The 26,962-nt window shown below is 42.6% G+C and overlaps 1 protein-coding gene across 2 annotated transcripts in view; it reads right to left on the bottom strand.

Moving 5' to 3' along the window:
• Positions 1–12,105, bottom strand: part of HGSNAT (heparan-alpha-glucosaminide N-acetyltransferase) — a 43,442-nt gene extending 31,337 nt beyond the window's left edge. The window contains exon 1 of one of the 2 annotated variants that reach the window (XM_077849407.1): positions 11,807–12,105. In XM_077849407.1, the coding sequence (XP_077705533.1) occupies positions 11,807–12,068 (262 nt within the window). In that variant the 5' untranslated portion in view covers positions 12,069–12,105. The remainder of the gene's footprint in view (positions 1–11,806) is intronic. The other variant, XM_077849408.1, reaches the window with a different exon arrangement.
• Between the last annotated feature and the right edge of the window lie 14,857 nt (positions 12,106–26,962).

Here is a 26,962-nt window from a genome sequence, read left to right as displayed (position 1 = left end):
GGTTCTGTGTTCTGCCCTCTGCATCAAGCTCTTGATTTAACTGGCTTTTTGAGTGGAAAACCACAGCCCTTAATCCTGCCCCAAGATCTGCGTGGGAACTGCTGGTAGCAATGCAAAGTTCCACAGCATGCGGAGCCCCTGTCTGCCATTCCATGTGTTGCAGCCCGCTGGCCCAACCCTCTCCCCAGGCCGAGGCTCCACAAGGATTGCTGGTGGTGCACACAGGGCCTTCTACTGGCCATTCCACAGAAACTTCCATACCCCAGATTTTGGTTCCATTCTCAGATTCCACAGGGGGAACTGTTGGCATTTCCATCCGCAGTTCTCAGTCTGTTTGGAACCCTTCTCCAGATTCCACGTGGGGAGCAGCTGCAGTTCCCCATTTGTTTGTAGTCAGTCCACAGTCTCTGTTCTTTGAGGTTTGCTGGATCAACACTTTCCCCTCTCCCCAGTTCTTTAGTCACTGCTGAAGTCCATAGCTCTAGTTCCTCAGATACTAGTTTCTGTGAATGTGCACATGATGTAAAAGTTAACTGCTAGGGGATCCCTGGGTGGCTCAACGGTTAAGCACCTGCCTTCAGCCCAGGGCGTGATCCTGGAGTCCCGGGATCGAGTCCCACATCAGGCTCCCTGCATGGAGTTTGCTTCTTCCTCTGCCTGTGTCTCTGCCTCTCTCTCTCTCTCTCTCTCTCCCCGACTCTCATGAATAAATAAATAAAATCTTAAATAAAAAAAAAAAAGGGGGATCCCTAGGTGGCGCAGCGGTTTAGCGCCTGTCTTTGGCCCAGGGCGCGATCCTGGAGACCCGGGATCGAATCCCACATCGGGCTCCCGGTGCATGGAGCCTGCTCCTCCCTCTGCCTGTGTCTCTGCCTCTCTCTCTCTCTCTCTCTCTCTCTCTGTGTGACTATCATAAATAAATAAAAATTAAAAAAAAGAAAAAAAAAGAAAAAAAAAGTTAACTGCTAATGGGAGTCGTGGGGGCCCAAAAAGCCACAAAAATTGGTAAGCATGAGTCAAGCATTAAGAGCTGTTATAGTGCTCACCACTTAGCCCTAAGACACCTGTGTTAAGATGGGGGAGGGGGAGCACAGAACCAGTTAGACTGTCACTAGGTCACCTGCCAACCTCAAGAAAAATTCTGTGCAGTGAGGCACACCATGAAACACCACACATCCCCAACCCCACAGCACATCTCTCCTGGGTGTTAATCTGGCTCTGAGGAACTCAGACTAAGCTACAAAATAAATAATAAATAATAGTAAAGATAGGATCCTTAATTCTAAAGAGTGAAGTGTGCCACCATCTGGCACACTTGCTTATTTTATGCCTAAGAACTGTGGTCTCAAAAGCTATAAATATCTACAGAACTGGCAAAATCTTACCAAAGACAAGCTAGAATTACAGTGGCCATTATGAGTAATGTTCCAATTAGATCAGCTCATTTAAGAAGCGCAGTTAAAAAGAAGGATTACCAAATTAAACAGAATGGGATATGTGATTTTAATTGGTGTGCATAAGCCTCCAAGAGGTTTCTAAACTACAAAATAGCTGCATTGAAATATCTATTATAAAAGACTAATGTAGGGGCCTGGGTGGCTCAGTGTCTTCAGCTCAGGTCATATAAACAAATAAAATCTTTAAAAAAATAAATAAAAGACTAACATAAAATTAAAGACAGAACAAGTACCTAAGACCAAAGCCTAGGAGTGCCTGGGTGGCTCAGTCAGTTAAGCATCTGCCTTTGGCTCAGATCATGACCCCAGGGTCCTGGGATGGAGCTATTCGTGGGTGTGGAGGCTGCTTAAGATTCTCTCTTTCCCTCTCCCTCTTTTTCTTACCCACACTCACTTGCTCACTCTCTCAAAAACAAACAAACAAAAACCCACAAAATAGAAAACCTTCCCAAATTCCAGTAAATTTCAGAGCTATGAACTCTACTTTAAACCCGGTTCACAGCCTACAGATGGGATCTTGAAAAAACTGAGAGAAGCTAAGTCCTTCTCTAAGCTGAATGTGGGACAGAGAAGCATTCCCACACAGGTGGATGGATAGGTCAGTCATTGCTCATCTAGGATATAACCCAAATCTTTGAGGAATTAAAAGCAACTGTCCTTATCTTAAAAATCTTTACAAAACTAGAAATGCATGTGGATAGGCAATTCAAAGTTAACCTATCCCTTTCACCCATCTCTAAACCTCTCCTGTTTATCTCCAAAGGCTTGTAAAGTATTGTCCTTAGAAAAATCAAAGTCCTTTTCGAAGGAACTTACATCCTTTCCCTGTGACTTTGAGGTGAAAAAATAAAAGTACAAACCTCAGTGAGGTAATTCTTATGAGTAGAATGAAAGGAGTAAAAGTCTTCTGAAATTTGGATAAATGAAAATTCATGTGTCTTCTCCACAAATTTTAGTAGAAAAAATAGCCATCTGAGCCGGTAACCTTAACTTATTTCATCTGCCAGAAATAGTTAGAATCCAACTGTTATTTTGTAAACTAATGAGTTCTGTATTATCATATCTATCTTACGGTTAAAAATTTAAAATAACAACTACCAGGTTTCTGCTTATTTGTTAACATCTATCTATGTGTGTATGTGTAGAAGGGTGGCATTTTCTACCTCTGGAAAATTGCTAAGCTGCTAAAAGTAACTTGTAAAGAAGTCTATTTAATTGGCTTATAAATTAGGCATTTCTAAATCTCAGAAATATAATACAAACTAACTCAAATGTTTTTCAGGTTCATATGACCTGGGAAGACATTCGATATTAAAGATAGTTTGTTGGTTGGTTTAATTAATATGTCTTTAAAGTTGTCACATTAAATATAATGCTCTTATCCTAGCTAGATTTACTAATCAAATAGGTTCATATTACTGGTTACTAAATATTACATATTACTATTACTGGTTACTTATTTGTCAATAAGAGACAATGGCTGATTGTCTAATATCATATTTGAGTCATGATGTTTTTGTGGGTAATCTAACCAATAATTGTTAAGAACAAGTAAATTCAATAGATATAAGTGGGTAAAAAGTTTTTTATGTGAATTTTTTAAATAGTTTCCCTAAATCCTTTTGGTAACCTGAAACCTTAAAATTTTGCTAAATTAACTTGAATTCAATGAATATACAGATTATTTCCAAATAAGATAAAATGCTGGAACATTCATTGCTGAAAATAGGCTTAACCACTTTTTGCTTCCTTTTACAGAAGAGCTGAAGATATGAGTCTATTAGTAAACATGCATTGTGCCACCCTGAGAAATTTTCTATAAAAAAAGCATGTATTTCTAGAAGTCATAACTCTGTAAGTCTGCCTGAAAGAGGACCTCAGCTGCCTCCATTTTGACCTCAAACTTTCTTTTGGGTTCTTCTTTCCAGCTTGTCTCTTGGCTCAGGGGGGAAGACCCTGAGGGCAAAGCATCCTCAGCAACGTCCCCCTCAAACAGTGAGGATGGCCCAGCAAGACACCACCCCTGACTGACTCTAAGACAAGGGTCAACCTGACCTTCACTGCACAGCCCATGCACCCACTGACCTTTCCCCCATATTTTCCTTATATAAACCTGGAAGTATCTTGGGCACTTTGGAGACAGTCTTTGAGACACCAGCATCGGCCTCACTGACATAAATCCCTTTCTTGTTTCAACACCACTCATCTCTGCCTGCAGATTCTGTTGGCAGCGAGTGGCCAAGCCAGGTCTCTCTGGGATACCCCAGTTATACACCAACTCACAGCTGCTAATATGAAAGATGGTTCACAATTATTTACTTCTTAAAATTCCTAAGGGTTAAAAATTCTAATTAGTAGGCAGGATTAAAGCTACAAGATATAATAAGGGAAATATCGCCATATGCAAGAAAAGTAGGATGTGCGCTTGCAGGTAAAGAAGGTATGAGGAATGGAAATGTATCTTTAAGGGGAAAAAAAAAAAAGGAATTCTGTCCTAAAATCAGAGTGATTAGTTACAGAGGGAATACACAGGACAAATTCTGACAATAAAAAAGAAAGTTGTTGAAGATTTGTGGAAAAGGAATCTTTGAAAAGGAACTTTTAATGTATAGTCAGGGTGGCTAAGATTAAAATGAATCTGTTTTAAAAGGTTTTTTTTTTTTTTTAAAGTAATCTCTATGTCCAACATAGGGCCCCAGCTCGTGACCCTGATATCAAGAGTCACATGCTCCACTAAGCCAGCCAGGGGCCCCTAAAAATGAGCTTAAATATCAAAAGTACACTGGTGCAAAATTAGAATTTGGTTTTTCTCTCCATTAAAAGGACAAAGTTCTTTCAGGTTATTGGTCTGCTCTTAATAGATTATAAACAAAAGTTTTTCTTCATCTTTCATGTAATCTGCCTAGAAAAACAAAAATTGTTTTATCTCTATCAGGTCTTTGATTAGTTAAAAAAAATTTGTCCTTTCAATATTAAAATAGCTATGGCTCTGTACAACTATTTGATTTTCTGTACCTGCCTATGAAGTTTTTGTTACCTGGTGAAATGGAGAAGTATTGTTTCATAATGACATATGATCCTATTTAAGTATCCAAACCTTTTGATATTTTAACAAACTTGCCCAAAATCAAATTCTAAATGAAGTCTTTCTGACCTTGAACTAACTTTGGGTTTTCCAGATAGTCCCTGGAACATCTCAAAGGATTTGTTCTCTTTATAAAATGGAAGATGTTATACTAAATAGGCTTATCTGGTATGTTAAATTACATGGGACTCTAGTCAAACAGATGATGCTAAGCCTTCTTAGATTATATTTGCATGGATGTGTGTTATTAATATAAGTGTTCCAGAAACTGTATGAAATTCCTGAAGATCGAATAGGTACTGACACTTTTAACAGCTGTAATTCTAGTTATTATCTTAAAATGAATGCGCTCACAAAAATAATCAAATTTCCTTGTCAATTCCATTGTAATGGCCTTTCATCACATCTTTAAGAATAGGCATTTTTTGTCATTTACAGAGTTATTTTATTCAGATGCTTTTATGAAAACTTCCCAAATGTGCTTCATCTTCAGAGAAATTCATGGAAAGGAATCTGACAAGTACTCTAGAATACAGGTTTCTGATAACTTTCAGATCATGCAACTGAACTGGGTAAAAATTTCCAGAACCATGGGGCACCTGGGTTGCTCAGTCAGTTGAGCGTCAGACTCTTGGTTTCAGCTCAGTTCAGGTCATGACTTCACGGATCATGGGACTAAGCAAGCCCCTTTTCTGGCTCTGCGCTAAGCAAGGAGTCTGCTTGAGAGTCCTTCCCTCTGCCCCTCGCCCAACTCACCTGTACATGAGTGCACTCTCACTCTCTCTCAAATATATAAAAAAATCTTTGGGATCCCTGGGTGGTGCAGCGGTTTGGCGCCTGCCTTTGGCCCAGGGCGCGATCCTGGAGACCCGGGATCAAATCCCACATCAGGCTCCCGGTGCATGGAGCCTGCTTCTCCCTCTGCCTGTGTCTCTGCCTCTCTCTCTCTCTCTGTGACTATCATAAATAAATAAAAATTAAAAAAATAAAAAATAAATAAATCTTTAAAAAAGGGGGGAAGGGCCTTGGGACACCCAGGTGGCTCAGCGGTTGGGCAGCTACCTTCGGCTCAGGTCATGATCCTGGGATCTAGGATCGAGTCCCACATTGGGCTCCTGCAAAGAGCCTGCTTTTCCCTCTGCCTGTGTCTTTGCCTCTGTTTCTCATGAATAAGTCAATAAATCTTTAAAAAATAAAAAAAGGGGGACCACCTGGGTGGCTGTTGGTTGAACATTCAACTCTTGGTTTTGGCTCAGGGTCTGAGGTCTGAGGGTTTTCAAGATCTCAGGGTCATGAGATCAAACCCTGCATCAGGCTCCATGCTCAGTGGGGAACCTATTTGGAATTCCCTCCCTCTCCCTCTGCCCCTCCCCCTACTCTTGCACACTCTCTCTAAAATAAATAAATAAATCTAAAAAAAGAATTTTCAGAACTAGAAAAACAATATTCAAGTAGGACATGAATAACATGGGACTAAATGAACCAAGGAGGATAATTATAATTTTTATGACTTCTGGTTTAAAATACCACTGGTTCTCTAACATTTTGCTTTTCCAGATTGTAAGAAACCTTTTCTGTTCTCTTAAGGTATCAACAAACTGATAAGATATACCTTTGTGAACAAAGATGAAATGTTAATTTTTCTCACTACTTAATTCCTCCAGGATTGGAAAGCTCTTGGGTATTCTTTTCATGGCAATAGTTATTTGCAGAGATTCATTGAGTCTGATCCTTATAACCAGACACCATTGGAAACCTTGGCTGTACTCCTAAAGCTTTGACCAGCATGTCCTATTTGAGAGAAATATGCATAGACTCAGATATGATCAGCATTAAAGAACTAAGATTGATGGGAAATGTTGGGATCCAGGACTAAACAGTCAAGAAAGAATTCTCGAGACATCTTCATGCAAAAAGAGTGGTTTTTATTAAAGCATGGGGACAAGACCCATGGGTAGAAAGAGCTTCACTGGGGTTGTGAGGAGTGATCGATTATATCCTTTCAAGCTCAGGGGGGTTAGGGAACCATGCAAGTCCCTATGGAGTTTGGAAGCAAGGTTTCCAGGACCTTCAAAGGCTAGCTATTAGTAGGATAAGGTCATCTGCTACTGTCTAGTAAACCCTTAATCATGAGACCCTTCAGTTGTATCAGTGGGCCATATGGGTGGAGGACTATTGGTAACATACATTTAGGGGCGGGTGGACAGGTAGAGATAAAGGAAGTTGCCAAAGGGATTTTCTATATGTTAAAGACTTAAGGATCCTGTAGGATGGGTAAGGTGGAGCTAAGGTTGCCTTTTGCCTCTAGCCAAGTATTAACATTAAGGCAGTTGAGTTCCTAGAGTAAGGTCACTCTGGCTGCCCCAAGTACTTGTTAATGGGCTGTAAGTGGTAAGGAAGTCTAATTTTTTTCCCTATATTTCTTTTGCCTTTGTTCTCCACATCAAGGTTGACTTTGCAGAGCCAATAAAGCCTCCTGGAAAAACTGACATAACACCTTGCTTACAAGGTTCCAGAACAGTAGTATTAAAAAGAGCTTATATTGAGGCACTTGAGTGGCTCAGGGAGTTAAGCATAGGACCCATGATCTCAGCTCAGGTCTTGATCTCAGGATCCTGAGTTCAAGCCCCACAGTGGGCTCCATACTGGGTGTGAAACCTACTTAAAAAATAAATTTTTTAATTTTTTTATAAAACAGCCTATATGGTCAAAAAATAAAATTTTTTTAAAAGAGGGAGAGGTACCTGGATGGCACGGTCAGTTGAGCATCCGACTCTTGGTTTCAGCTTGGATTGTGATCTCTGAGCATCAGGCCCCTTGCTGGGCTCCACAATCAGCACAGAGTCTACTTGGGACTCTCTCTGCCCCTCCCCCCCTTATAACTAAATCTTTAAAAAACATTAAAAAAAAAAAAAAAAAAAAAAAAAACGGAAAGCACCTGGCTGGCTCAGCTGGCCGAGCATGTGGACTTTTGATCCTGGTGTTGTGAGCTCAAGACTCACGTTGGACACAGTGTTTACTTAAAAATAAGTTTTTTTTTTTAAAGAAAAAACTATAACCAACTTTAAAAAAAAAAAAGTTTATATGGTCAATCACTATTGTTACTGCACTTAAGAAAATAATCAGGCAAAGGTTAATGCCAACAAATTAGTTTTACTATAAAAAATGAGGGTAATTGTTGAGACAAGAAATGTGTACATCTTTGTCTATATTAGATATATTGTCTATATTAGGTTCTAATCCTGCTAATTGTCTTTGATATTCTGTTATAAATTGGACTGGATCCTGAATTACTCTAGTTTCCTCAAAAACATGGCTCCAACTCTCCAAACTAATGTTTCCAATTTTCTCCCACTCTTCTGATTTGGAAATCACCAAGAACAAAGACTGTCCTTGAATCTCCCTCTTCGCCATCCAGAAGGCAGGGGGACTTGAGGACTTAAGCCTTGGATAGGCATCTCAATCCTGAAGAAGACTCCATCTGACATGCGGTCGGTCCTACACAAGCACTGGGGACTTCCAAACTAAATCCAATAGGAAGAGAAAGGGCTGACACCAAAGCAGGGTGCTTCTTCAGATGCTAGATCAAAACTTTATATTTGAACTAATCATGAAACTCTCTTCCACCTCTTCTGTCCTTTACTCTGGTACCAGCCTAGAAAGATAATGCCATCACATCTATCTCCCAGGTTGGTTATATTTTAGCCAAAAAAGGAGATGTCTGCACTATGACCAAAACCACCTGTGGCACCTGAATTAACACCTCTGGGGAAGCTGAAACTCATGCACGAGATCCTTGAGCAGGCCACATGGCTTCCACAGGTGATTCCTTCAACAGGGTTATTCTTGGACTTAAGTGATTTTGATTGGTTTGGGTCTTGAGGGCCAAAGTGGCTCTGAAATGCACTCCAGACATTAGGAATTATCCTGCTTATAACAATCATAGTAATCTCCCCAGTGTGTTATAGTCTCTCAAGAGCTCAAGGTGGTTAGTTTGCAGCCACTAACCACCACATAGATGATCCCCTTAATACAGGAACATCAGAAAGGAACGAGGAGATGGCCAACTTGAAGACCATAAACCTAGAAATTGTAGCCCATGAATCTCAGAGATGAAAACAAAACTGGGGCACCTGGGAGGCTCAGTGGTTGAGCATCTGCCTTCACCTCAGGTGGTGATCCTTGGGGTCCTGGGATTGAGTCCTGCATCGGTGTCCCCACAGGGAACACTTCTGCTTCTGTGTGTCTTTCATGAAAAAATAAATAAAATCTTTAAAACAACATGACCTATGGATTCCACACAGATGATCAACAAAATTTCATACAAAGTTCTGAGAACTGCAGAGCTGAGAGTGGTGTTAGAGCCTCATACTTTGATCACACCTCTCAGTTGCACTGAGAATCTGATCAAAAGATGATCAACAAAATTTCATACAAAGTTCTGAGAACTGCAGAGCTGAGAGTGGTGTTAGAGCCTCATACTTTGATCACACCTCTCAGTTGCACTGAGAATCTGATCAAAAGGTGGAGATGGTTAAAAAGGAGACAGGAGGCCCAAAATTGAGTCACTTATGCTACACCCCACCAAGACTTAATACCTAATCGCACCTTCATGTCCCAGAATGACCTTTAACCAGCCAACCTGGGACTTTCTGGCCAGTACCAGAAGGTAATCTACTTACTGATAGACCCTTCATTACCGCTAGGGGGGCATCCTGGCCTAAAATGCATTATTTGCTAATAATTTCCTTTTCTCCTCTCCCTCTCTGCCTTTAAAAACCTTTCCTTTTCTGCAGCTCAAAGGAGCTCCTTTCTATTTGCTAGATGGGATACCGGCCAATTCATGAATTATTGAATAGAGCCAATGTGATCTTTAAATTTACCCAGTTGAGTTTTTGCTATTTAACACCCTTCCATCTTAGAGCTCTTCTTAGGATTTGTGTCATTTCTTTACATAGTACAGATGTTAAATCCTTTGTCATAGCTGTCATCAATAAACGTTATACCATTTTCAAATAGTTTTTAGTTTCCTTTATTCAGTTTTGATAGTTTTCATTTTAAAAATTATACTATCCATTGGCCTTTTCATTTGTAATTGTTTTACAGATCATCATCCCTTCATAGTTGGAAAAACTAATGCTTTTATTCATATTCCTGAGCCTTTACTAGTGGGTAGAGCTAGGCTCTTGTTTTATCTTCAATTTCCTTATGTATTCAAGTCTTGATAGTCATCATAGGGATTCAACTCCCAAGCCATCCACCATGACACCTAAGTTGAATTGGACGCTCAGTTTCAAGAAAAAGCTGCCAACTTCTGAAATACTTAGAAATACTATGACACCACTCAAGGAGCATGATAGCCAAAAGAACAAGTTCCTCCCCGTCTTCGTGAGGACGTAAACCAGATAAAGATAAACCTCTCAATAGGGCCCAAGGAACTGTGCTGTTTGTATATTAGACTTTTGTTTCCAAATATTTAATTTCTGGTTCTAGCTCTCTGTTCATGAGTATCTTTGCTAGGCAAATTTTTAAAGATACAGTCTATTTATTATGTTTTGTTCCTAACTAAACTTGAGTCCTCTAACCATACAAAATGGAGTTTAGTAGGAAGTTGTCCAGCCCAAACTTAACCCAAGGTGACACGAAAAGCCTTGGTGTCCTCTCAACACAGTTTCATGAAGGTTCTGGAGTGGATCACTGAGGAATATTAATATGTTCTCCCTCACCCCCCAGTATTAATATTTACAAACCACCTTTTTCCTAAAATAATTATCACCATTAATTGGTGCTAAAGTACAAAGAAATAACATCGCAGGGTATCTGTCCCTGACAATTTATGATTGGCCTGATCACATAACCTCTTAGGGTCTGTTTCCTCCAAAATAAAAGGGGGGTGGAGGACACAGAGTCAGGGAGGAGGTGGGGGAGGCAGTAGTACAAAATGTAATCAGCCAAGATGGCTTTTCAAAATTCACTGTCTTTGCCCTATAGGATTCTGATTGTGGGGCAGCCCCAGTGGCGCAGCGGTTTACCGCCGCTTGCAGCCCAGGGCGTGATCCTGGAGACCCTGGATCGAGTCCCACATCAGGCCCCCTACATGGAGCCTGCTTCTCCCTCTGCCTGTGTCTCTTCTGCCTTGCTCTCTCTCTCTCTGTCTCTCATGAATAAATAAATAAATAAAATCTTAAAAAAAAAAAAGGATTCTGATTGTGGAGGAGGGGCAGTCTGGACCACGCGGACTGACTCCAAACCCCCCTATTCTGCTACAGGAAAAGGGGCTGGGAGGAGGGGAAGAGGCAGGTGGTGGGCTGACTTCCCCAAGCCCTGACCCAGCAGGACCGATCCCAGGATCCTGAACTAAGCGTCCCTTGGAAGGAGCTGGGGACTGTCCTCTCCCAGGGCCCTGGGACTCTCGTTTCTGGGGTCTGGAGGGGTCCCCGTTCCCCGGGGAGTTCGGAGACGAGGCGACTTAGGAAAGCACTGGAGGGCCGAGTGCCGACAGCGCCAGGCGCGCGGGAGACTCGCCCCCAGCAAAAGCACCCGCCCCTCCAGGCCAGGAGCCGGGTTCTGCGGCCTCCCCGCCCCGCGCAGGGCCCGGGCTGACCCAGGCCTCGGCCGGCCCTCCCACCTCCCACCTCCCGCCGCCGGGCCGGGCCGGGCCGTCTGCCCAAGGGCGCCGAGACGGGCTTGGAGCGTAGAGCGCCGGCTCCCGCGGCCAGCGCCCTCCCCGCGCCGCCGCCAGCTGAGCGTTCATTCCGGGTCGGCCGTGGGCTCCGAGTGACGGACGGCTTCTCCCCGGGACAGGCCCGCACCCCTCCCCGCGCAGCAGGCCCCGCGCAGGCCCTCCGTCCCGCTCGCCGCGCGGACTCCTCGTGCGCTCGCCCCGGCACACAGGCGGCCAGCGAGGGCGGGACGCCGGCACACACGGCCCTTCCTCGGCCGGGCAGCGCCCCGTGCAGCTGGCGCGTCCGCGGGGAGTAACGGGTCTCCCGTCCAAGACGTTCTTCCATTCGGACAGTGGCCCGGGACCCTGGAGTCCGGCCGCCAGAGGCCGTGCCCGCCGCCGCCCTCGCCCCCGGGCCCAGCGCCCGCGCCCGCGCCCGCTCCCCGCCGCCGCTCGCTCTGGCGCGGCGCCCGCACAACTAGTTCCGGACACGGGCTTCTCCCGAACGAGGCCCGGCCGGCCGGGGGCGGCGCGACCGCGGCGGGGAGAGGCGGGCAGTCGGGCCCAGCGGAGCGGGCGGGGGGCGCGGTCGGCACTCACCTCGCGGCGGGGCGGCCTCGGCACCGCGCTCCGGGGACTCGCCGGGGGCCAGCAGCGCGGCGCTCAGCACCGACGCCGCCAGCAGCAGCGCGACCAGCGCCGGGCCCGCGCCCCGCGCCCCGCTCATGCCGCCCGCCGCCGCCGCCGGTCCTCCTCCGCCTCCGCCGCCGCCGTCCCCGCCGCCGTCCCCGTCCCCGTCCCCGCCGCCGCCGCGCTCCCGGCCCCTGCGCTGCTCCGCGCCGCACGGACGCGCGCCCGTCATCGCCTCCCTCCCGCGGCGTCCCCGCAGCCTGACTCACCCGCGGGGGCGGGGCGGGGCGGGGCGGGGCGGGGCCGCTAGCGCAGGGGCGGGGGGCGGGGCCGGAGCCGGGGGGCGGGGCCGCCAGCGGCGGGGGGCGGGGCCGGGCGGCTGGCGGGACGGGGGCGGGGGTGCCCGGGCGCTAGCTCCGCGCGCGGGAGGCCGGAGAGGAGCGGAGCGTCACCCCCAGCCCGCCGAGCTCTCGGTCCAGCGGACAGACGCCGCCCGCAGCCACGACCCCCGCTCCCCGGCCTCCGGCCACTGCCTGAGCAGCATTCTGCCCCATTCCTGGGTCCGGTCGTTCACCTTGCACACGGGTGTTCGCGTCCTCGGCCCACAGTTCTGCAAAGGCCGTGGGGAGCGAGACACGCAGGGTCCCAGCGCCCAGGGCGGCCACCGTCCGCCGGGGACACGCACCTCCAGGGCCTCGGCGGGTACCACCACCCCGAAGAGCTCTGTCAGTGTTGGATGCAAAGTCAGAGGCGCGCGGGCACGAGGAATCGCGGTCGCACTGCCAGCTGCACACCCGGAGAAACCGTCATCTGCGTGTCAGGCGACACGTTCAGAATGCAGGGAGCAGAGCGCTTAGAAATTCCAAAAACTTGCAGAACTCTAAATTTAGTCGATCAGTGAAGAAAAGGGGTAGATTGTGGCATAATATATACAGCTGTAGAAATGATCTAGGGTGACTTGTATCAACATGGATGAACCACAAAAATAAGGGCAAAATGCAAGTTGCAGAAATACCTTTGTAATAACTGAGATGTAAAATGTGAAGTCAAGAATATATGTTGTTTAGGTATATATGCGTATATAATAATTAGTATACAGACGTATATGGAAAGATGAACACCAAACTCAGGTATTGGTTGGGAGCAACATGTCATCATAGTGGGCTTCAGCTGCAATGTTTCATTGTTTAACTGAGGTGATAGGCCTATGGGTGATCCCTATATTATTTTTTATACTTCTTTGAATGTCTGAATTACTTGACAAATCTTTAAGACTACAGTACACTATGATGAATGCTAGGTTGGTACAAGAAGAACAAGATGCTAAGATAGCTTTTGATGGAAGAACCTAAGCTAGTCTGGGAACACTTCCAGTGAGACCACTGACACTTAAACCGAGTTTGAGGGAGGTTAGCCCCGACAAGGGAGGAAGAGTGTTCCCAAAGGAAGGAACAGCCTTTGCAAAGGCTCAGAAAGGAGGGCCTGATGCAGGAACCCAGTGTGACTGAAGCAGAATCCTGTGACACAGCTAGTCAATAGAGTCGAGTTTGGGCTCTTTCCTCAGGACCGTAGCAAGCTGTTGATGAGTTTCAAAGTAGAGAATAACTTTCAAGAAAATAATGGTCATGAACTCTCTCGTGAAGCCCACTTTATTTTTCTCAGATAAAACAAGCCTCTTTGCCTGAATGTCAGGAAAAAGGTCAGTTACTCCCTTTTTCTTCTTTACCCTACTAGGCAAAATGTCAAGACTCAAGGGACAGTGGTGTGTCAGCAGTCTGGTGAGACCACCGCCAACAAGCTTTCCGTTGTCCGGCAGCTGCTTCTGGTCCCTGCAGACCCAGAATGGGCCACAGAGGCCATGAGTAGATGTACTCTTCTCTCTTCTTTCCTTGAGGACAGCTCTTTCAGCTTTGTCCTAATCCTCCATGGCCTGGAGAGTCTAGAGTTCCTGTCCTAGAGTAGTGTATGGCTGTCTGCCTGAACATCCTTCCACCAGATCCCTCACGGCTCCCACCCTCACGTCATTCAGGTCCTAGCCCAACTGTTATGTTTTCAAGGAGGCCTTCCCCATTACCCTTATCTAAAGCTAAAACTTTCTCTATCCCTGTATCTCACTGTATCTGCTTTGTTTTCTTCCTGGTGCTCATCTCTACTTGACATTATAATGTATATTTATTTGTTTCTTTTACACTAGAATGTTAAATGTAAGCTAGAATGTAAGAATGTAAATGTAAGAATGTAAGCTAGAATGTAAGCTCCATGAGGTCAATAAGTTTGTCCTGAGGGCAAGAGCCTTCTCTGTTAAACCATGATGCACTAGTGAACAGCCCCCCAAATCTCTTGGCTTATCTCAACAGAAGTTCATTTCTTGCTCACATTTATGCTCAATGCTTCATCCCAACAGGAGCTTCCACCAGGACTGTAGCAGTGGGAAGATAACGTAGCAAATCCCACGCTGGCTCTTAAAGCTCCTTCCCTAAAGAGATACCTGTGGCTTGCATTCACATTTTACAGTCCAAAGCAAGTCAAGGGTCACACATAATGAACATGTACAGAAAAAAAAAACAATAACAACACTGGATGAAATTCAATACCTATTCAACTCTCAGCCAACTAGGAATAGAAGGGAATTTCCTCAATCTGATAAAGGGCATCTCTGAAAAACTTAGAGCTAACATGACACTTGGAGGACTGAATGCTTTCCTCCTAGGATCAGGAACAAGGCAAGATTATCTGCCCACACCATGTCTCCTTGACATTGTACTGGAGGTCCTTATCAGTGCAATAAGGCAAGAAAAAGAAATTAAAAGCTTACAAGTTGTATTTATTCAGAGGTGGCATGATTGTATATGTGGAAAATCTTAAGGAATCTACCAAAAAAAAGCTACTAGAAATCCTAAGTGAATTTAGCAAGGTCACAGAACTCAAGGTCAACATACAAAACTATTTTTATATCAGAGACATAAACAATTGGAATTTGATATTTTCAAATAGCATTAACAATAGAGTTTTTTAAATGAACATGTAGCATAAGTTTAACAAAACTTGAACACTGAAAAACTACAAAACAGGGACCTCTGGATGGCTCAGTGACTGAACGTCTGCCTTTAGCTCAGGTTGTGATCCCAGGTCCTGGGATCAAGTCCCACATCGGGCTTCCCTCAGGGAGCCTGCTTCTCTCTCTGCCTGTGTCTCTGCTTCTCTCTCTGTGTGTCTCTCATGAATAAATAAATAAAATCTTTAAAAAAAAAAAAAGAAAACTATAAAACATTGATGAGGAAAGTTAAAGAAGATCTAACTAGTTGGAGAGAAATACCATCTTCATACATTAAAAGAATCACAACTGTTAAAATGTCAATTCTCCCCAAATTGATCAATCCCAATAAAAATTCCAGCAGGGGGGGGGCAGCCCCGGTGGCCCAGCGGTTTAGTGCCGCCTGAAGCCTGGGGTTTGATCCTTGGGACCCTGGATCGAGTCCCATGTCGGGCTCCCTGCATGAAGCCTGTTTCTCCCTCTGCCTGTGCCTGTGCCTCTGTCCCCCCACCCCCGCCGGTGTCTCTATGAATAAATAAATAAAATCTTAAAAAAAAAAATTCCAGCAGGTGGGGCGCCTGGGTGGCTCGCTCAGTTAAGCATCTGCCTTCGTCTCAGGGTCTCAGGTCATATCCCAGGATCGAGCCCCACATAAGACGCTCTGCTCAGTGGGGAGCCTGCTCCTCCCTCCTGCTTGTGCTCACTCTCACTCTTTCTCTCTCAAGTGAAAAATTCCAGCAGGTTTTGCTTTTTTTTGTTGTTTTTTGTTTTTTGTTTGCCTGTGTGAAGAAACTGACAAATGATTCCAAAATTTATATGGAATTCTAAAGGGCCTAGAATTGCCAGAATTATTCTGAAAAAGAACAAAGTTGCAGGAATTGCATTATCTGATTTCAAGATTTATTATAAAGCTATAGCAATCAGGATAGTGTGTTTTTGGTAGAAGAATAATACAGATCAGTGGAGTAGCATAGAGAACTTAGAAATAAACACATGCAACTGGGTTTTCACCATGTTGCCAAAGGAATTTAATAGGGGAAAGGATATTCTTTTCAACAAATGATGCCACAATTAAATGATTCACATGGGAAAAAAATGAAATTTGACCCTTACCTTATACCACATACCCAACAAGACAAAACAAAACCACAAAACAAACAGACAAAAAAATAGATTAAAGACCTAAACATAAAATCTGAAACTATAGGGGTGCCTGGGTGGCTCAGTCAGTTAAGTGTCTGCCTTTAGCGCAGGTCACCCAGAGTCCTGGGATCGAGTCCTGCATCTTGCTCCCTGCTCAGTGGGGAATCTGCTTCTCCCTCTACCCCCACTCTCCTCATGATCTCTCTCTCACATGCTTTCTCCCAAATAAGAAAATAAAATAAAATTTAAAAAGATTGTTTTAAAAAAGGCTAAAACTATAAAACTTGTGAAAGAAAATATAGGAGAAAATATTTATGACCATGAATTGAGCAAAGATTTCTTTTTTTTTTTTCTTTTTCTCCCCTCTAGATAGTGTTTATTAAAAAAAAAAAAATCCATTAGGTGTTGGGTAAAAGATTTCTTAAATAGGGCAGCCCCGGTGGCACAGCGGTTTAGCGCTGCCTGCAGCCCGGGGTGTGATCCTAGAGACCTGGGATCGAGTCCCACATCGGGCTCCCTGAATGGAGCCTGCTTCTCCCTCTGCCTGTGTCTCTGCCTCTCTCTCTCTGTCTCTCATGAATAAATAAATTAAAAATCTTTAAAAAAAGATTTCTTAAATAGTACATAAACCATTTTTTAAAAATTAAAGACTTTGGGGGCACCTGGGTGGTTCAGTGGGTTACGTGTCTGCTTTCAGCTCAAGTCCTGGGATGGAGCCCCTGCATCGAGTCCCACATTGGGTTCCCTGCTCAGCAGGGAATCTGTTTCACTTTCTCCCTCTGCCCTTCCCCCCTGCTTGTGCTGTCTCTCTCTGCTTCTCAAATAAATAAATAAAATCTTTTAAAAAATAAAAAGGAAAGTCACTGTGAGAAAAGATTTAGAAAACATATTTAATAAGAGAATAAGAGATTCTTAATTAATGAACTTTTATAATTCTGTAATAAGCAAGTGACTATTTTAAAATGGGCAAAAGGGGCATCTGGGTGGCTCAGTCAGTTAAATGTCTGCCTTTGGCTCAGGTCATGGTCCCAGGGTCCTGGGATTGAGCCCCGCATTGGGCTTCCTGCTCAGTGGGGAGTCTATTTCTCCTTCTCCCTCTTCTCCCCCACCCCACACATGCGAGGGCTCACTTTCAAATAAATAAATAAAATCTTTTAAAAACTCACTGAGATGTACAGTGAGTTACATTTTACTATATATAAACCAGATTTCTGTCTTGGGAAATCAGATGGATAGTATGCCATTTATAGACGTAAGAAATACTGAAGAAGCAGATTTGGAGAAAAAAGTTATTTAAGAAATGTTGAGTTTGAGATGTTCTTTGGAGAAATGTATATCCATGTCTCATTTTTAAATTGGATGGTTGTATTGTTATTGTTGAGTTATAGGAGTTCTTTATATATACTGGATTAATCTTCCCTTTTCAGATACATGATTTGCAAATGAAATCGATATAAAGATCAGAAGAATTAAGTATTCAGAAAAAATCAGTACAGAGATGGCAAGTGAAGTCATGGAAGAGGATAAGATCACCCAGATAATGTGTGTTCGGCTAAGAATAGAGCCTTCGGGATCACTTGGGATGGGCAGAGACTAAGAAAAAAAAGGAAGAATGGTAGGAAGAAGTCTGGGAGGGTGTGATATCACAGAAGTCAAGAGATATTTCAAGGGGGGCAGCGTGGTGGCTCAGCAGTTTAGGGCTGCCTTTGGCCCAAGGTGTGGTTCTGGAGACCCAGGATTGAGTCTTGCGTCAGGCTCCCTGAATGGAATGGGGCCTGCTTCTCCCTCTGCCTGTGTCTGTGCATCTCTCTCTCTCTCTCTCTCTCTCTCTCTCTGTCTCTCATGAATAAATAAATCTTTAAAAAAAAAAAAAGGAAGGAAAGGACTGAAAATTATCTACTCAGTTTAGCTACCAGGTCACTAGTGACCTAGTAAAAGCAGTATCAGGGGAGTAGTAGCAGCAAAGATCAGACCACAAGAGCAGAGGTGTCAAAGAAATATAAAGAAGTATAGACATTTCAATAAAACGGAACTGGGACAACTAGATAACCAAATGCAAAAGAATGAGTTGGATCCTTACTGTACACCATATACAAAAATTAAACAAAAATGGATCAAGGTTCTTGATAGACCAAATATTATAAAATTTTTAGAAGAAAACATAAGGATAATATAAACTTGGATTTGATAATTGATTCTTAAGTGGATTCAAAAGCATGAGCAACAAAAGAAAAATACAGATAATTTGGACTTCGTCAAAATTTAAAGCTTTTGTGTTTCAAAAGACACTTTCAGGGCACCTGGGTGGCTCAGTCAGTGAAGCATCTGCCTTCAGCTCAGGTCATGATCCTGGGATCCAGCCTCACGGCAGGCTCCCTCCTCAGCAGGGAGTCTGCTTCTTCCTCTTCCCTCTTCCCCCTCCCCTCCCCTGCTCATGCTTACTTGCACTCTCTCTCAAATAAAAAAATGAAATCTTAAAAAAAAAAAAGATGCTTTCAAGAAAGTAAAAAGATGACCCATCAAATGTGAAAAAATATTTGCAAATAATATATCTGATAAGGGACTTGTGTCCAAATATATAAGAAACTACAACTCAACAACAACACAACCTGAATTTAAAGTGGGCAAAGAAAAAAAATGGGAGAAAGGGTCTAACTAGACACCTTTCCTGGAAAGGTACACAAATAGCCAGTAAGCACAGGAAAAAAAATGCTCAATATCATTAATCATCCGGAAAATGCAAACCAAAGCCACAATGAGCCCTGTTTATAGATTGGAAGGCAATATTTTTAAGGTGTCAATGCTACCCAAAGCCATTTACAGATTCAACACAATATCTATCAAAATCCCAATAGCATTTTTTTGCAGAAATAGTAAAGGCCATCTAAACTTTAGATGGAATCATAAGGGACATCAAATAGCCAGAATAATCTTGAATACAAGAACAAAGTTGGCAGTTTCACATTTCTGGATTTCAAAACTACAGAGCTGTGGTAATCAAAGCAGTGTGGTACTGGCATAAAGACAGAGATATAGACCAATCAAATGGAATAGGAAATCCAGAATCAACTAACATATATTGTCAAATAATTTTCAACATGAGAAAGAACAAAATTTTCAACGAATGATGTTGGGAAAATGGGATATCTGCATGCAAAAAAAAACCTAGCAATTAGACCTGTCTTACGCTTTCTACAAAAGTTAACTCAAAATGGATCCAAGACCTAAATGTAAGAGCTAAAACTAAAATTCTTAGAAGAAAATATAGGGGAATAGTTTCATGATATTAAATTTAGCAATGAGTTCTTAGATAAGACACCAAGAACAAAGACAACGACAAAAAAAGATAAATTGGACTTTATCAAAAATCAAAAACTTTCGTGCACAAAAGGACATGATCAGTAGTGAAAAGGCAACCATGGAATAGAAGAAAATATTTGCAAATCATATGTCTGATAAGGGATTGATACCCAGTATATATAAATAACTCCTACAACTCAACAACAACAAAACAAGCAATCCAATTTTAAAATGGACTAAGGGATCCCTGGGTGGCGCAGCGGTTTAGTGCCTGCCTTTGGCCCAGGGCGTGATCCTGGAGACCCGGGATCGAATCCCACGTCGGGCTCCTGGTGCATGGAGCCTGCTTCTCCCTCTGCCTATATCTCTGCCTCTCTCTCTTTCTCTCTGTGACTATCATAAATAAATAAAAATTTTTAAAAAAGGAAAAAAATGAAATAAAATAAAATGGGCTAAGAACTCGAATAGGCACTTCTCCAAAGAAGACATACACATAGCCAATAAGCACATAAAAGATCTTCAACATCACTAATCATTAGGGAAATGCAAATGAAAACCACAAGATATCACTTCATATCCATTATGGTGGCTAATAAAACAAATAAGAGGGATCCCTGGGTGGCGCAGCGGTTTGGCGCCTGCCTTTGGCCCAGGGCGCGATCCTGGAGACCCGGGATCGAATCCCACATCGGGCTCCCGGTGCATGGAGCCTGCTTCTCCTTCTGCCTGTGTCTCTGCCTTTCTCTCTCTCTGTAACTATCATAAATAAATAAAAATTTTAAAAAAATTTAAAAAAAAAAATAAAATAAAACAAATAAGAAGAACAACAAAAAGGGACACCTGGGAGGCTCGATGGTGGAGTGTCTGCCTTTGGCTCAAGTCGTGGTCCCGGGGTCCCGGGATTGAGTCCCGCATCAGGCTCCTTGCGAGGAGCCTGCTTCTCCCTCTACCTGTGTCTCTGCCTCTCTCTCTATGTCTTTCATGAATAAGTAAATAAAATCTTTTTTTAAAAATTTAAAAAAAGAACAATAAAAAGCCCAGGAAATAACAAGTATTGATGAAAATGTGAAGAGATTAAAATCCTTGTGTGTATTGCTAGTAGAGATGTAAGATGGAATAGCTCTATGGAATATAGTATGGCAGTCCTAAATAAACTAAACACAGAATTACTATACTATCCATAATTTCATTTTTGGATAAAATGCAAAAGAAATAAAAGCAGGGACTCAAAAAATATCTGTACACTCATATTTATAATAATATTATGTTGGTGCATGGAATCATGGTGGCGAATGGCTTAGTTTTTGTTGAGGCAGAGTTAAGGAAGATGAAAAAGTTCTGAAGATGGATGGTGGTGATGGTTGAACAGGAATGTGAATGTATTTAGTTCCATAAGACTACACATTTTTAAAAAGTTAAAATGATAAATATTATGTATATTTTACTACAAAAAAGGAGGGGTGAACCATCCTGGAAGAAAGCTATTGTCATTTCTATTTTACATACAAGAAATGAGGATTTGTGAGATAATTTTCACAGGTAAGGACATTCAAATTGCACGTTTCAGAGGCCACATGCAAAAATACATTAAACTAAACCCACCCCAAAGAAAGACCACCATGAGATGTCCATGTCATACACATTAGGATGGCTAATGTTGCTGAAGGGAATGTAAAATGGCATAGCTTCTTTGGAAAATAGTCTGTATAGTGACAGTTTCTCAGAGGATTAAACATAAAATTACCATGTGACCCGGTAATTCCACTCCTGGTTATATAGCAGAGAAATAAAAAATTTGAACGCAAATACTTTACCAGCATTGTTCATAATAGCTCAAAGGGGAAACAACCCAAATTTCCATCATTGGAATAGACAAACAAGCAAACAAAATGTGGTCTGCCCATGCCATAGAATATTACTTGATCATAGAAAAGAATGAAATAATGATACGTGCCACAATTTGGATAAATCTTGAAAACATGCTGAGTGAAAAATGCCAGGCATAAAAGTCCACATAGTGTATGATTTCAGTCATATGAAGTCCAGAATAACGTATAGACACAGAAAATAGATTAGTTGGTCACTTAGAGGTAGAGATTGGGAGGAATGGAGGGTAGGGGATTATAGCTAATGGGTATGGGGTGTCTTTTTGAGGTGATGAAAATGTTCTGATTTTTTTCAGCTTTATTGAGGTAAATTGATAAATAATTGAAAATAAAAATGCCTATGTTTAAAGTGCACAACATGATAATTTGACATATGTATACTTTGTCAAGTGATATCATAATCTGGTTGATTAATACATTCATCACCTCACATAGGTACCTTTTTTGTTCCTTTGTAGTGACAGCGTTTAAGGCCTTCTCTCATAAAGCTTCAAGCGCACCACACTGTATTAACTGCAGTCACCATGCCATATATCACATCCCCAGAGCTTATTCATCTTGTAACCGAAGGCTTTGACGAGCATCTCCCTATCTCCTTCCTCCCCAAACTCCTCCCCCAGATCCTGGAAACCACCACTCTACTCTGTCTCTATGAGTTTGATTTTTTTTAAGACATTTTTTAACATTCCACATACAAGTGAGATTATGCAGTATCCCTCTTTCTCTGCTGGCTAATTCACATGGCATAATGTCCTCTAGTTTCATCCATGTTGTTACTAATACCAGGATTTCCTTCTTTCTCATGGTTGAATAATATTACATTATATGTAATACATATATTACATATAGTGGGTTATGGTTACAATATACATAGTTATGTACTTTGTACACACATACACACACACACACACACACACATCTTTTTTATCCATTAATCAGCCCATGGATAGGCAGCTAGATTGTTTCCATATCTTGACTACTGTGAATAACATTGCAACAAACATGGGAGTGCAAATATCTATTTGAGACACTGTTTTTGTTTCCTTCAGCTATACCCTGGATCATATGATATTTCGGTTTGAATTTTTTTTTTTCGGTTTGAATTTTTAAAAATTTCTATTTATTTATTTTTTTAGAGAGAGCAAGGCGAGGGTGGGGGGAGGGGCAGAGGGAGAGAGAGGATCTTAAGTAGACTCTATGCTAAGCGCAGAGACCAATGCAGAGCTCAATCTTACACCCCTGAGATCTGCACCTGAGCAGAAATCAAGAGTCAGACCCTTAACCGAATGAGCCACCCAGGTACCCCTCTATTTTTAATTTTTTGAAGAATCTCCATAGTGTTTTCCACAGTGGCTACACCCATTTACATCCCTACCAACAGTGTTGAAGAGTCCTTTTCTCCACATCCTCACCAACACATTTTTCTGTTGCCTGTCCTAGAGAAACCATCCTATCCATGTGAAGGGATTATCTCATTGTCTTTTTTTGATTTGCACTTCCCTGACGCCAAGTGATATTGAGCACCTTTTTATGTAGCTGTTGGCCATTTTTGTGTCTTCTTTGGAGAAATGTCTATTCAAGTCCTTCGCCCATTTTAAAATCTGATTATTTGTGGGGCTTTTTGTTTATATTTTTTAGATATTGACCCTTTATCAGATATATAGTTTGTAAATATTTTTGCCTGTTCTGTAGGTTGTCTTTACATCTTGTTAATTATTTCCTTTGTTGTGCAGAAGCTTTTCAGTTTGATGTAGTTCTACTTGTTTATTTTTGCTTGTGTTGCCTGTGCTTTTGACATTGTATTAAAAAAATCACCGCCAAAACCAACATCAAGGAGATTTTCTCCTGTTTTACTCTAGAAGTCTTAAGATTTCAAGCCTTAAATTTAAGTTTTAAATTGGCTTTGAGTTCATTTTCATGAGTGATGCAAGACAGGGGTCTAGTTTCATTCTTCTGCATGTGGTGTCCAGTTTTCCCAACACCATTTATGGAAGAGACTGTCCTTTCCCCACTGTGTGTTCTTGGCACCCTTGTCAAAGATGAATTGACTGTATATGACTTGGTTTATATCTGCGTTTTCTATTCTGTTCCACTGGTCTATATGCCTATTTTTTTTTAAGATTTTATTTATTTATTCATGAGAGACACACAGAGAGAGAGAGAGAGAGAGAGGCAGAGACACAGGCAGAGGGAGAAGCAGGCTACATTCAGGGAGCCCGATGTGGAACTCAAACCAGGACTCCAGGATCATGCCCTGGGCTGAAGGCAGGTGCTAAACCATTGAGCCACCCAGGGATCCCCTATATGCCTATTTTTACACCAGTGCTGTACCGTTTTATATGTGATTTTTTAGATTTTATTTATTTATTTGAGAGACACAGAGAGAGCACAAGCAGGGGGAGGCACAGAGGGAGAAGCAGACTTCCTGCGAAGCAGGAAGCCCAATGTGGGCCTGGATCCCAGACATCTCGGTCTTCCCTGAATCTTTACTGCCCTCCATTGAGGTTACTGGAGTTTCTGCAATAAGCTCCCACAAAGAGAGCATCTCTGTTCCAGGTCAGAGGCACCAGGATATGTTTAGTTTCAAAAATGACAAGTGCCATAAGAGTGACCAGACCAAGAAAATTAATGCAAACCTTCACAACGGAGAAGGCCAACACTGTAAAGAGGTTCTCTTACAAGAACTTGCAAAACACAGCAAATACAAACCATTTCAAAGCCTTAAAAATGGGTTAAATATTTACAAGACAGTGAATATTCTTATAATGTGTAGACCACGTGCCCTCTGTGAACCTAAAGTTTGTGCAAAATATGTAAAAAAAAAAAAAAAAGACATTGTTATTCTGTTTAATAAAGAAGCACAAAAGGGGCACCTGACGGGCTCAGTTGGCAGAGCATGTGACTCCACCTCAGGTATGTGAGCTGAAGCCCCATGTTGGGGGGTAGGAAGGAAGGAAGGAAGGAAGGACAGACCATTGAAAACAATCTAAATTGCAACTACAGAAGAAACTGCAGAAGAAAAAGATGATTTAAAAAAAAAAAAGAAAAAGATGATTTACATTTTGAAATTGATTTATATGACACTGAAGATGACAATGAACTGGACTAATAGCTATATTAGAATCAATTTAAGAAATTAAATTCTGGGATCCCTGGGTGGCGCAGCGGTTTGGCGCCTGCCTTTGGCCCAGGGCGCGATCCTGGAGACCCGGGATCGAATCCCACATCGGGCTCCCGGTGCATGGAGCCTGCTTCTCCCTCTGCCTGTGTCTCTGCCTCTCTCTCTCTCTCTCTCTCTGTGTGTGACTATCATAAATAAAAAAAAAAAAGAAATTAAATTCTGACCAATTTTTGACTTTAAGAGTTTTTCAAAAAACAAAAACCACACAAAAACCCCAACACTGTTAAATCCTGAAGAAATTGGAACAGCCTATAGATAATAGGCAAAGTTTATACATGCACAGTATAAATTGTGTATGATATTTGAATAATTATGACTTTCATCCAGAGTTTGTTTATAATAAGTTTCAAAATAGCATATGTTAGAATGAAATGAATGCCAAAATGAATACTGAAGCATTGCATTGAAGTTTGTGGGAATTATTTAGAAGAATATACTACCTAATAGCAAACTAAGCCAGAAAGTGAAAGTGGAAAATGTGGGTGTGGTTGCAAGAAGGTGTTCTGTTGACTCGTGGAGTTTTGGGGGGCAGATTCAGAAATTTCAGTGGGAGATAAACCTCTTATTTGGGATACAGTTTCTCTAGAGAGAAATCTTCCAGTCTCCTGCCTAGTATCACAGTAATAAGCCTCTCTACGAGCGTGGCAGATGAGGAGTTTGTGGAGTGAAAAATGTGTCTTTTCTGTAGAGTTTCAGGATATCCTACCATCTTCATTATTGAATCTTACCTCCAACATGTGTTATAGCTGGGTTCCCATTTAGCTCTTTAGTTCACTCTTCCTAGAAATCGTTTTTCCTGGTGCAGCATAGAGAGGTGGTATCCCGACTCTAAGTGATTTGTGAAGGCAACATAGGAACTTTCAATCAATTCTTGTGGCTTTCAGCCCACTCCATACTCTCACCTTCCAAGGAACTTAGCATCTCCAATTTTAGAGCCTTTCCAGAATTCTGAGGCACAAATGGTCTTGCTTTATGTTTGGTCTTATATGGTTTACACCTCTTTATTTCTTTACTGTCATTCTAACTTGGTTTCAGAAAGAAGCAGAGATAAATGTTTGTGATCCATCTATGGTCAAACACATGATAAACATGTTAAAAACCAATGGTATACATTTTAAGATTTTATTTTTAAGTAATCTCTACACCCAATGTGACGGTCAAACTCACAACCCCAAGATCAAGAGTTTCATGCTCTAACAACTGAGCCAGCCAGGCACCCCCAGTGGTCTGCTTTTTTTTTTCTTCAATATTTTATTAATTATGGGCAGCCTGGATAGCTCAGCACTTTAGCGCCGCCTTCAGCCCTGGGCATGATCCTGGAGACCCAGGATGGAGTCCCACATCAGGTTCCCTGCATGGAGCCTGCTTCTCTCTCTCTCTCTGTCTCTCATAAATAAATAAATAAATAAATAAATAAATAAATAAATAAATAAATAAATAAATAAACAGACAAACTTTAAAAATAAAAAGGTTAATAACAGGGGATCCCTGGGTGGCGCAGCGGTTTCGCGCCTGCCTTTGGCCCAGGGCACGATCCTGGAGACCCGGGATCGAATCCCATGTCGGGCTCCCGGTGCACGAAGCCTGCTTCTCTCTCTGCCTCTCTCTCTCTCTCTCTCTCTGTGACTATCATAAATAAATAAAAAATTTTAAAAAAAAGGTTAATAACAATTGCCAGGCTAAAGAAAAAAAAAGCATCGTGCAGCATCAGCTATAGTTTACATATTACAGTACAACTGTTTTTTACCCTTTAGGGAAATAAATAAGCCCAAGGTGAAGGGGGTACCAGTGAGCCTCAGAGTTGAGTTCCAGAGTTCCTGATGACTTCAGCTATCCACCCACCTGCAACCTTCTGGATGCCACTGCCTTTCACCACCCCGTGGCTGCGAGGACTTCTGGCCATCAGACTCAAGGTCCCGGCCGTGGCCCAGCTGCCTTTAAGAACCTTGAGGGTCAGAGGGCGTCCTGGAGCCCAAGAGCACTCTAGGGGGCCCTCCTCAGTCACAGACTGGTCCTTCTGTCCATGTATGATAGACGAGAACCACACACACACACAAACTCTGGAAGACGCTGTGCTTTCATAGTCACTGGGTCCTTTTCAGGGGTAAAAACAAGTACTGTGCCTCATTTGTGTGAAATACTCTGTAATCAATCACATGGAATTGGGCGTGAATGAAATCAAATTTTCCTTCCAGGGGAGTTAGTGCCAGGTAGCCAAACTCTGACTAGTGCTTCAGGTATAAATGAAAACCCTGGGGCACCTGGGTGGCTCTGCCCGCTAGGCGTCTGTCTTCCGCTGGGGTTGTGATCCTGGGGTCCTGGGATTGAGTCCCATGGAGCAGGAAGTTTGCTTTTCCCTCCCACTCTGCCTGCCACTCCCCCCTGCTCGTGCTCTCTCTGTCAAATGAATGGCTAAAATCTTTAAAATGAATAAATGAATGAAAACACTACGCTTGGATGCAGTACTCTTGCTGAATTCCTTTCAGAGTTCTGATTCCAAACTACATAAAGCTCCAAAGAATCCAAGTTATTTCCTTCGTTTGGTTTATCCTCACAAAAGACTACAAAGGGGGAGGAAAGCA

The sequence above is a fragment of the Canis aureus genome, chromosome 15 (assembly GCF_053574225.1).
Source record: "Canis aureus isolate CA01 chromosome 15, VMU_Caureus_v.1.0, whole genome shotgun sequence".
Taxonomy (NCBI): Eukaryota; Metazoa; Chordata; class Mammalia; order Carnivora; family Canidae; genus Canis; species Canis aureus.
The sequence above is the reverse complement of the archived record's forward strand: the minus strand, read 5'-3'. Positions and strand labels throughout refer to the sequence as shown.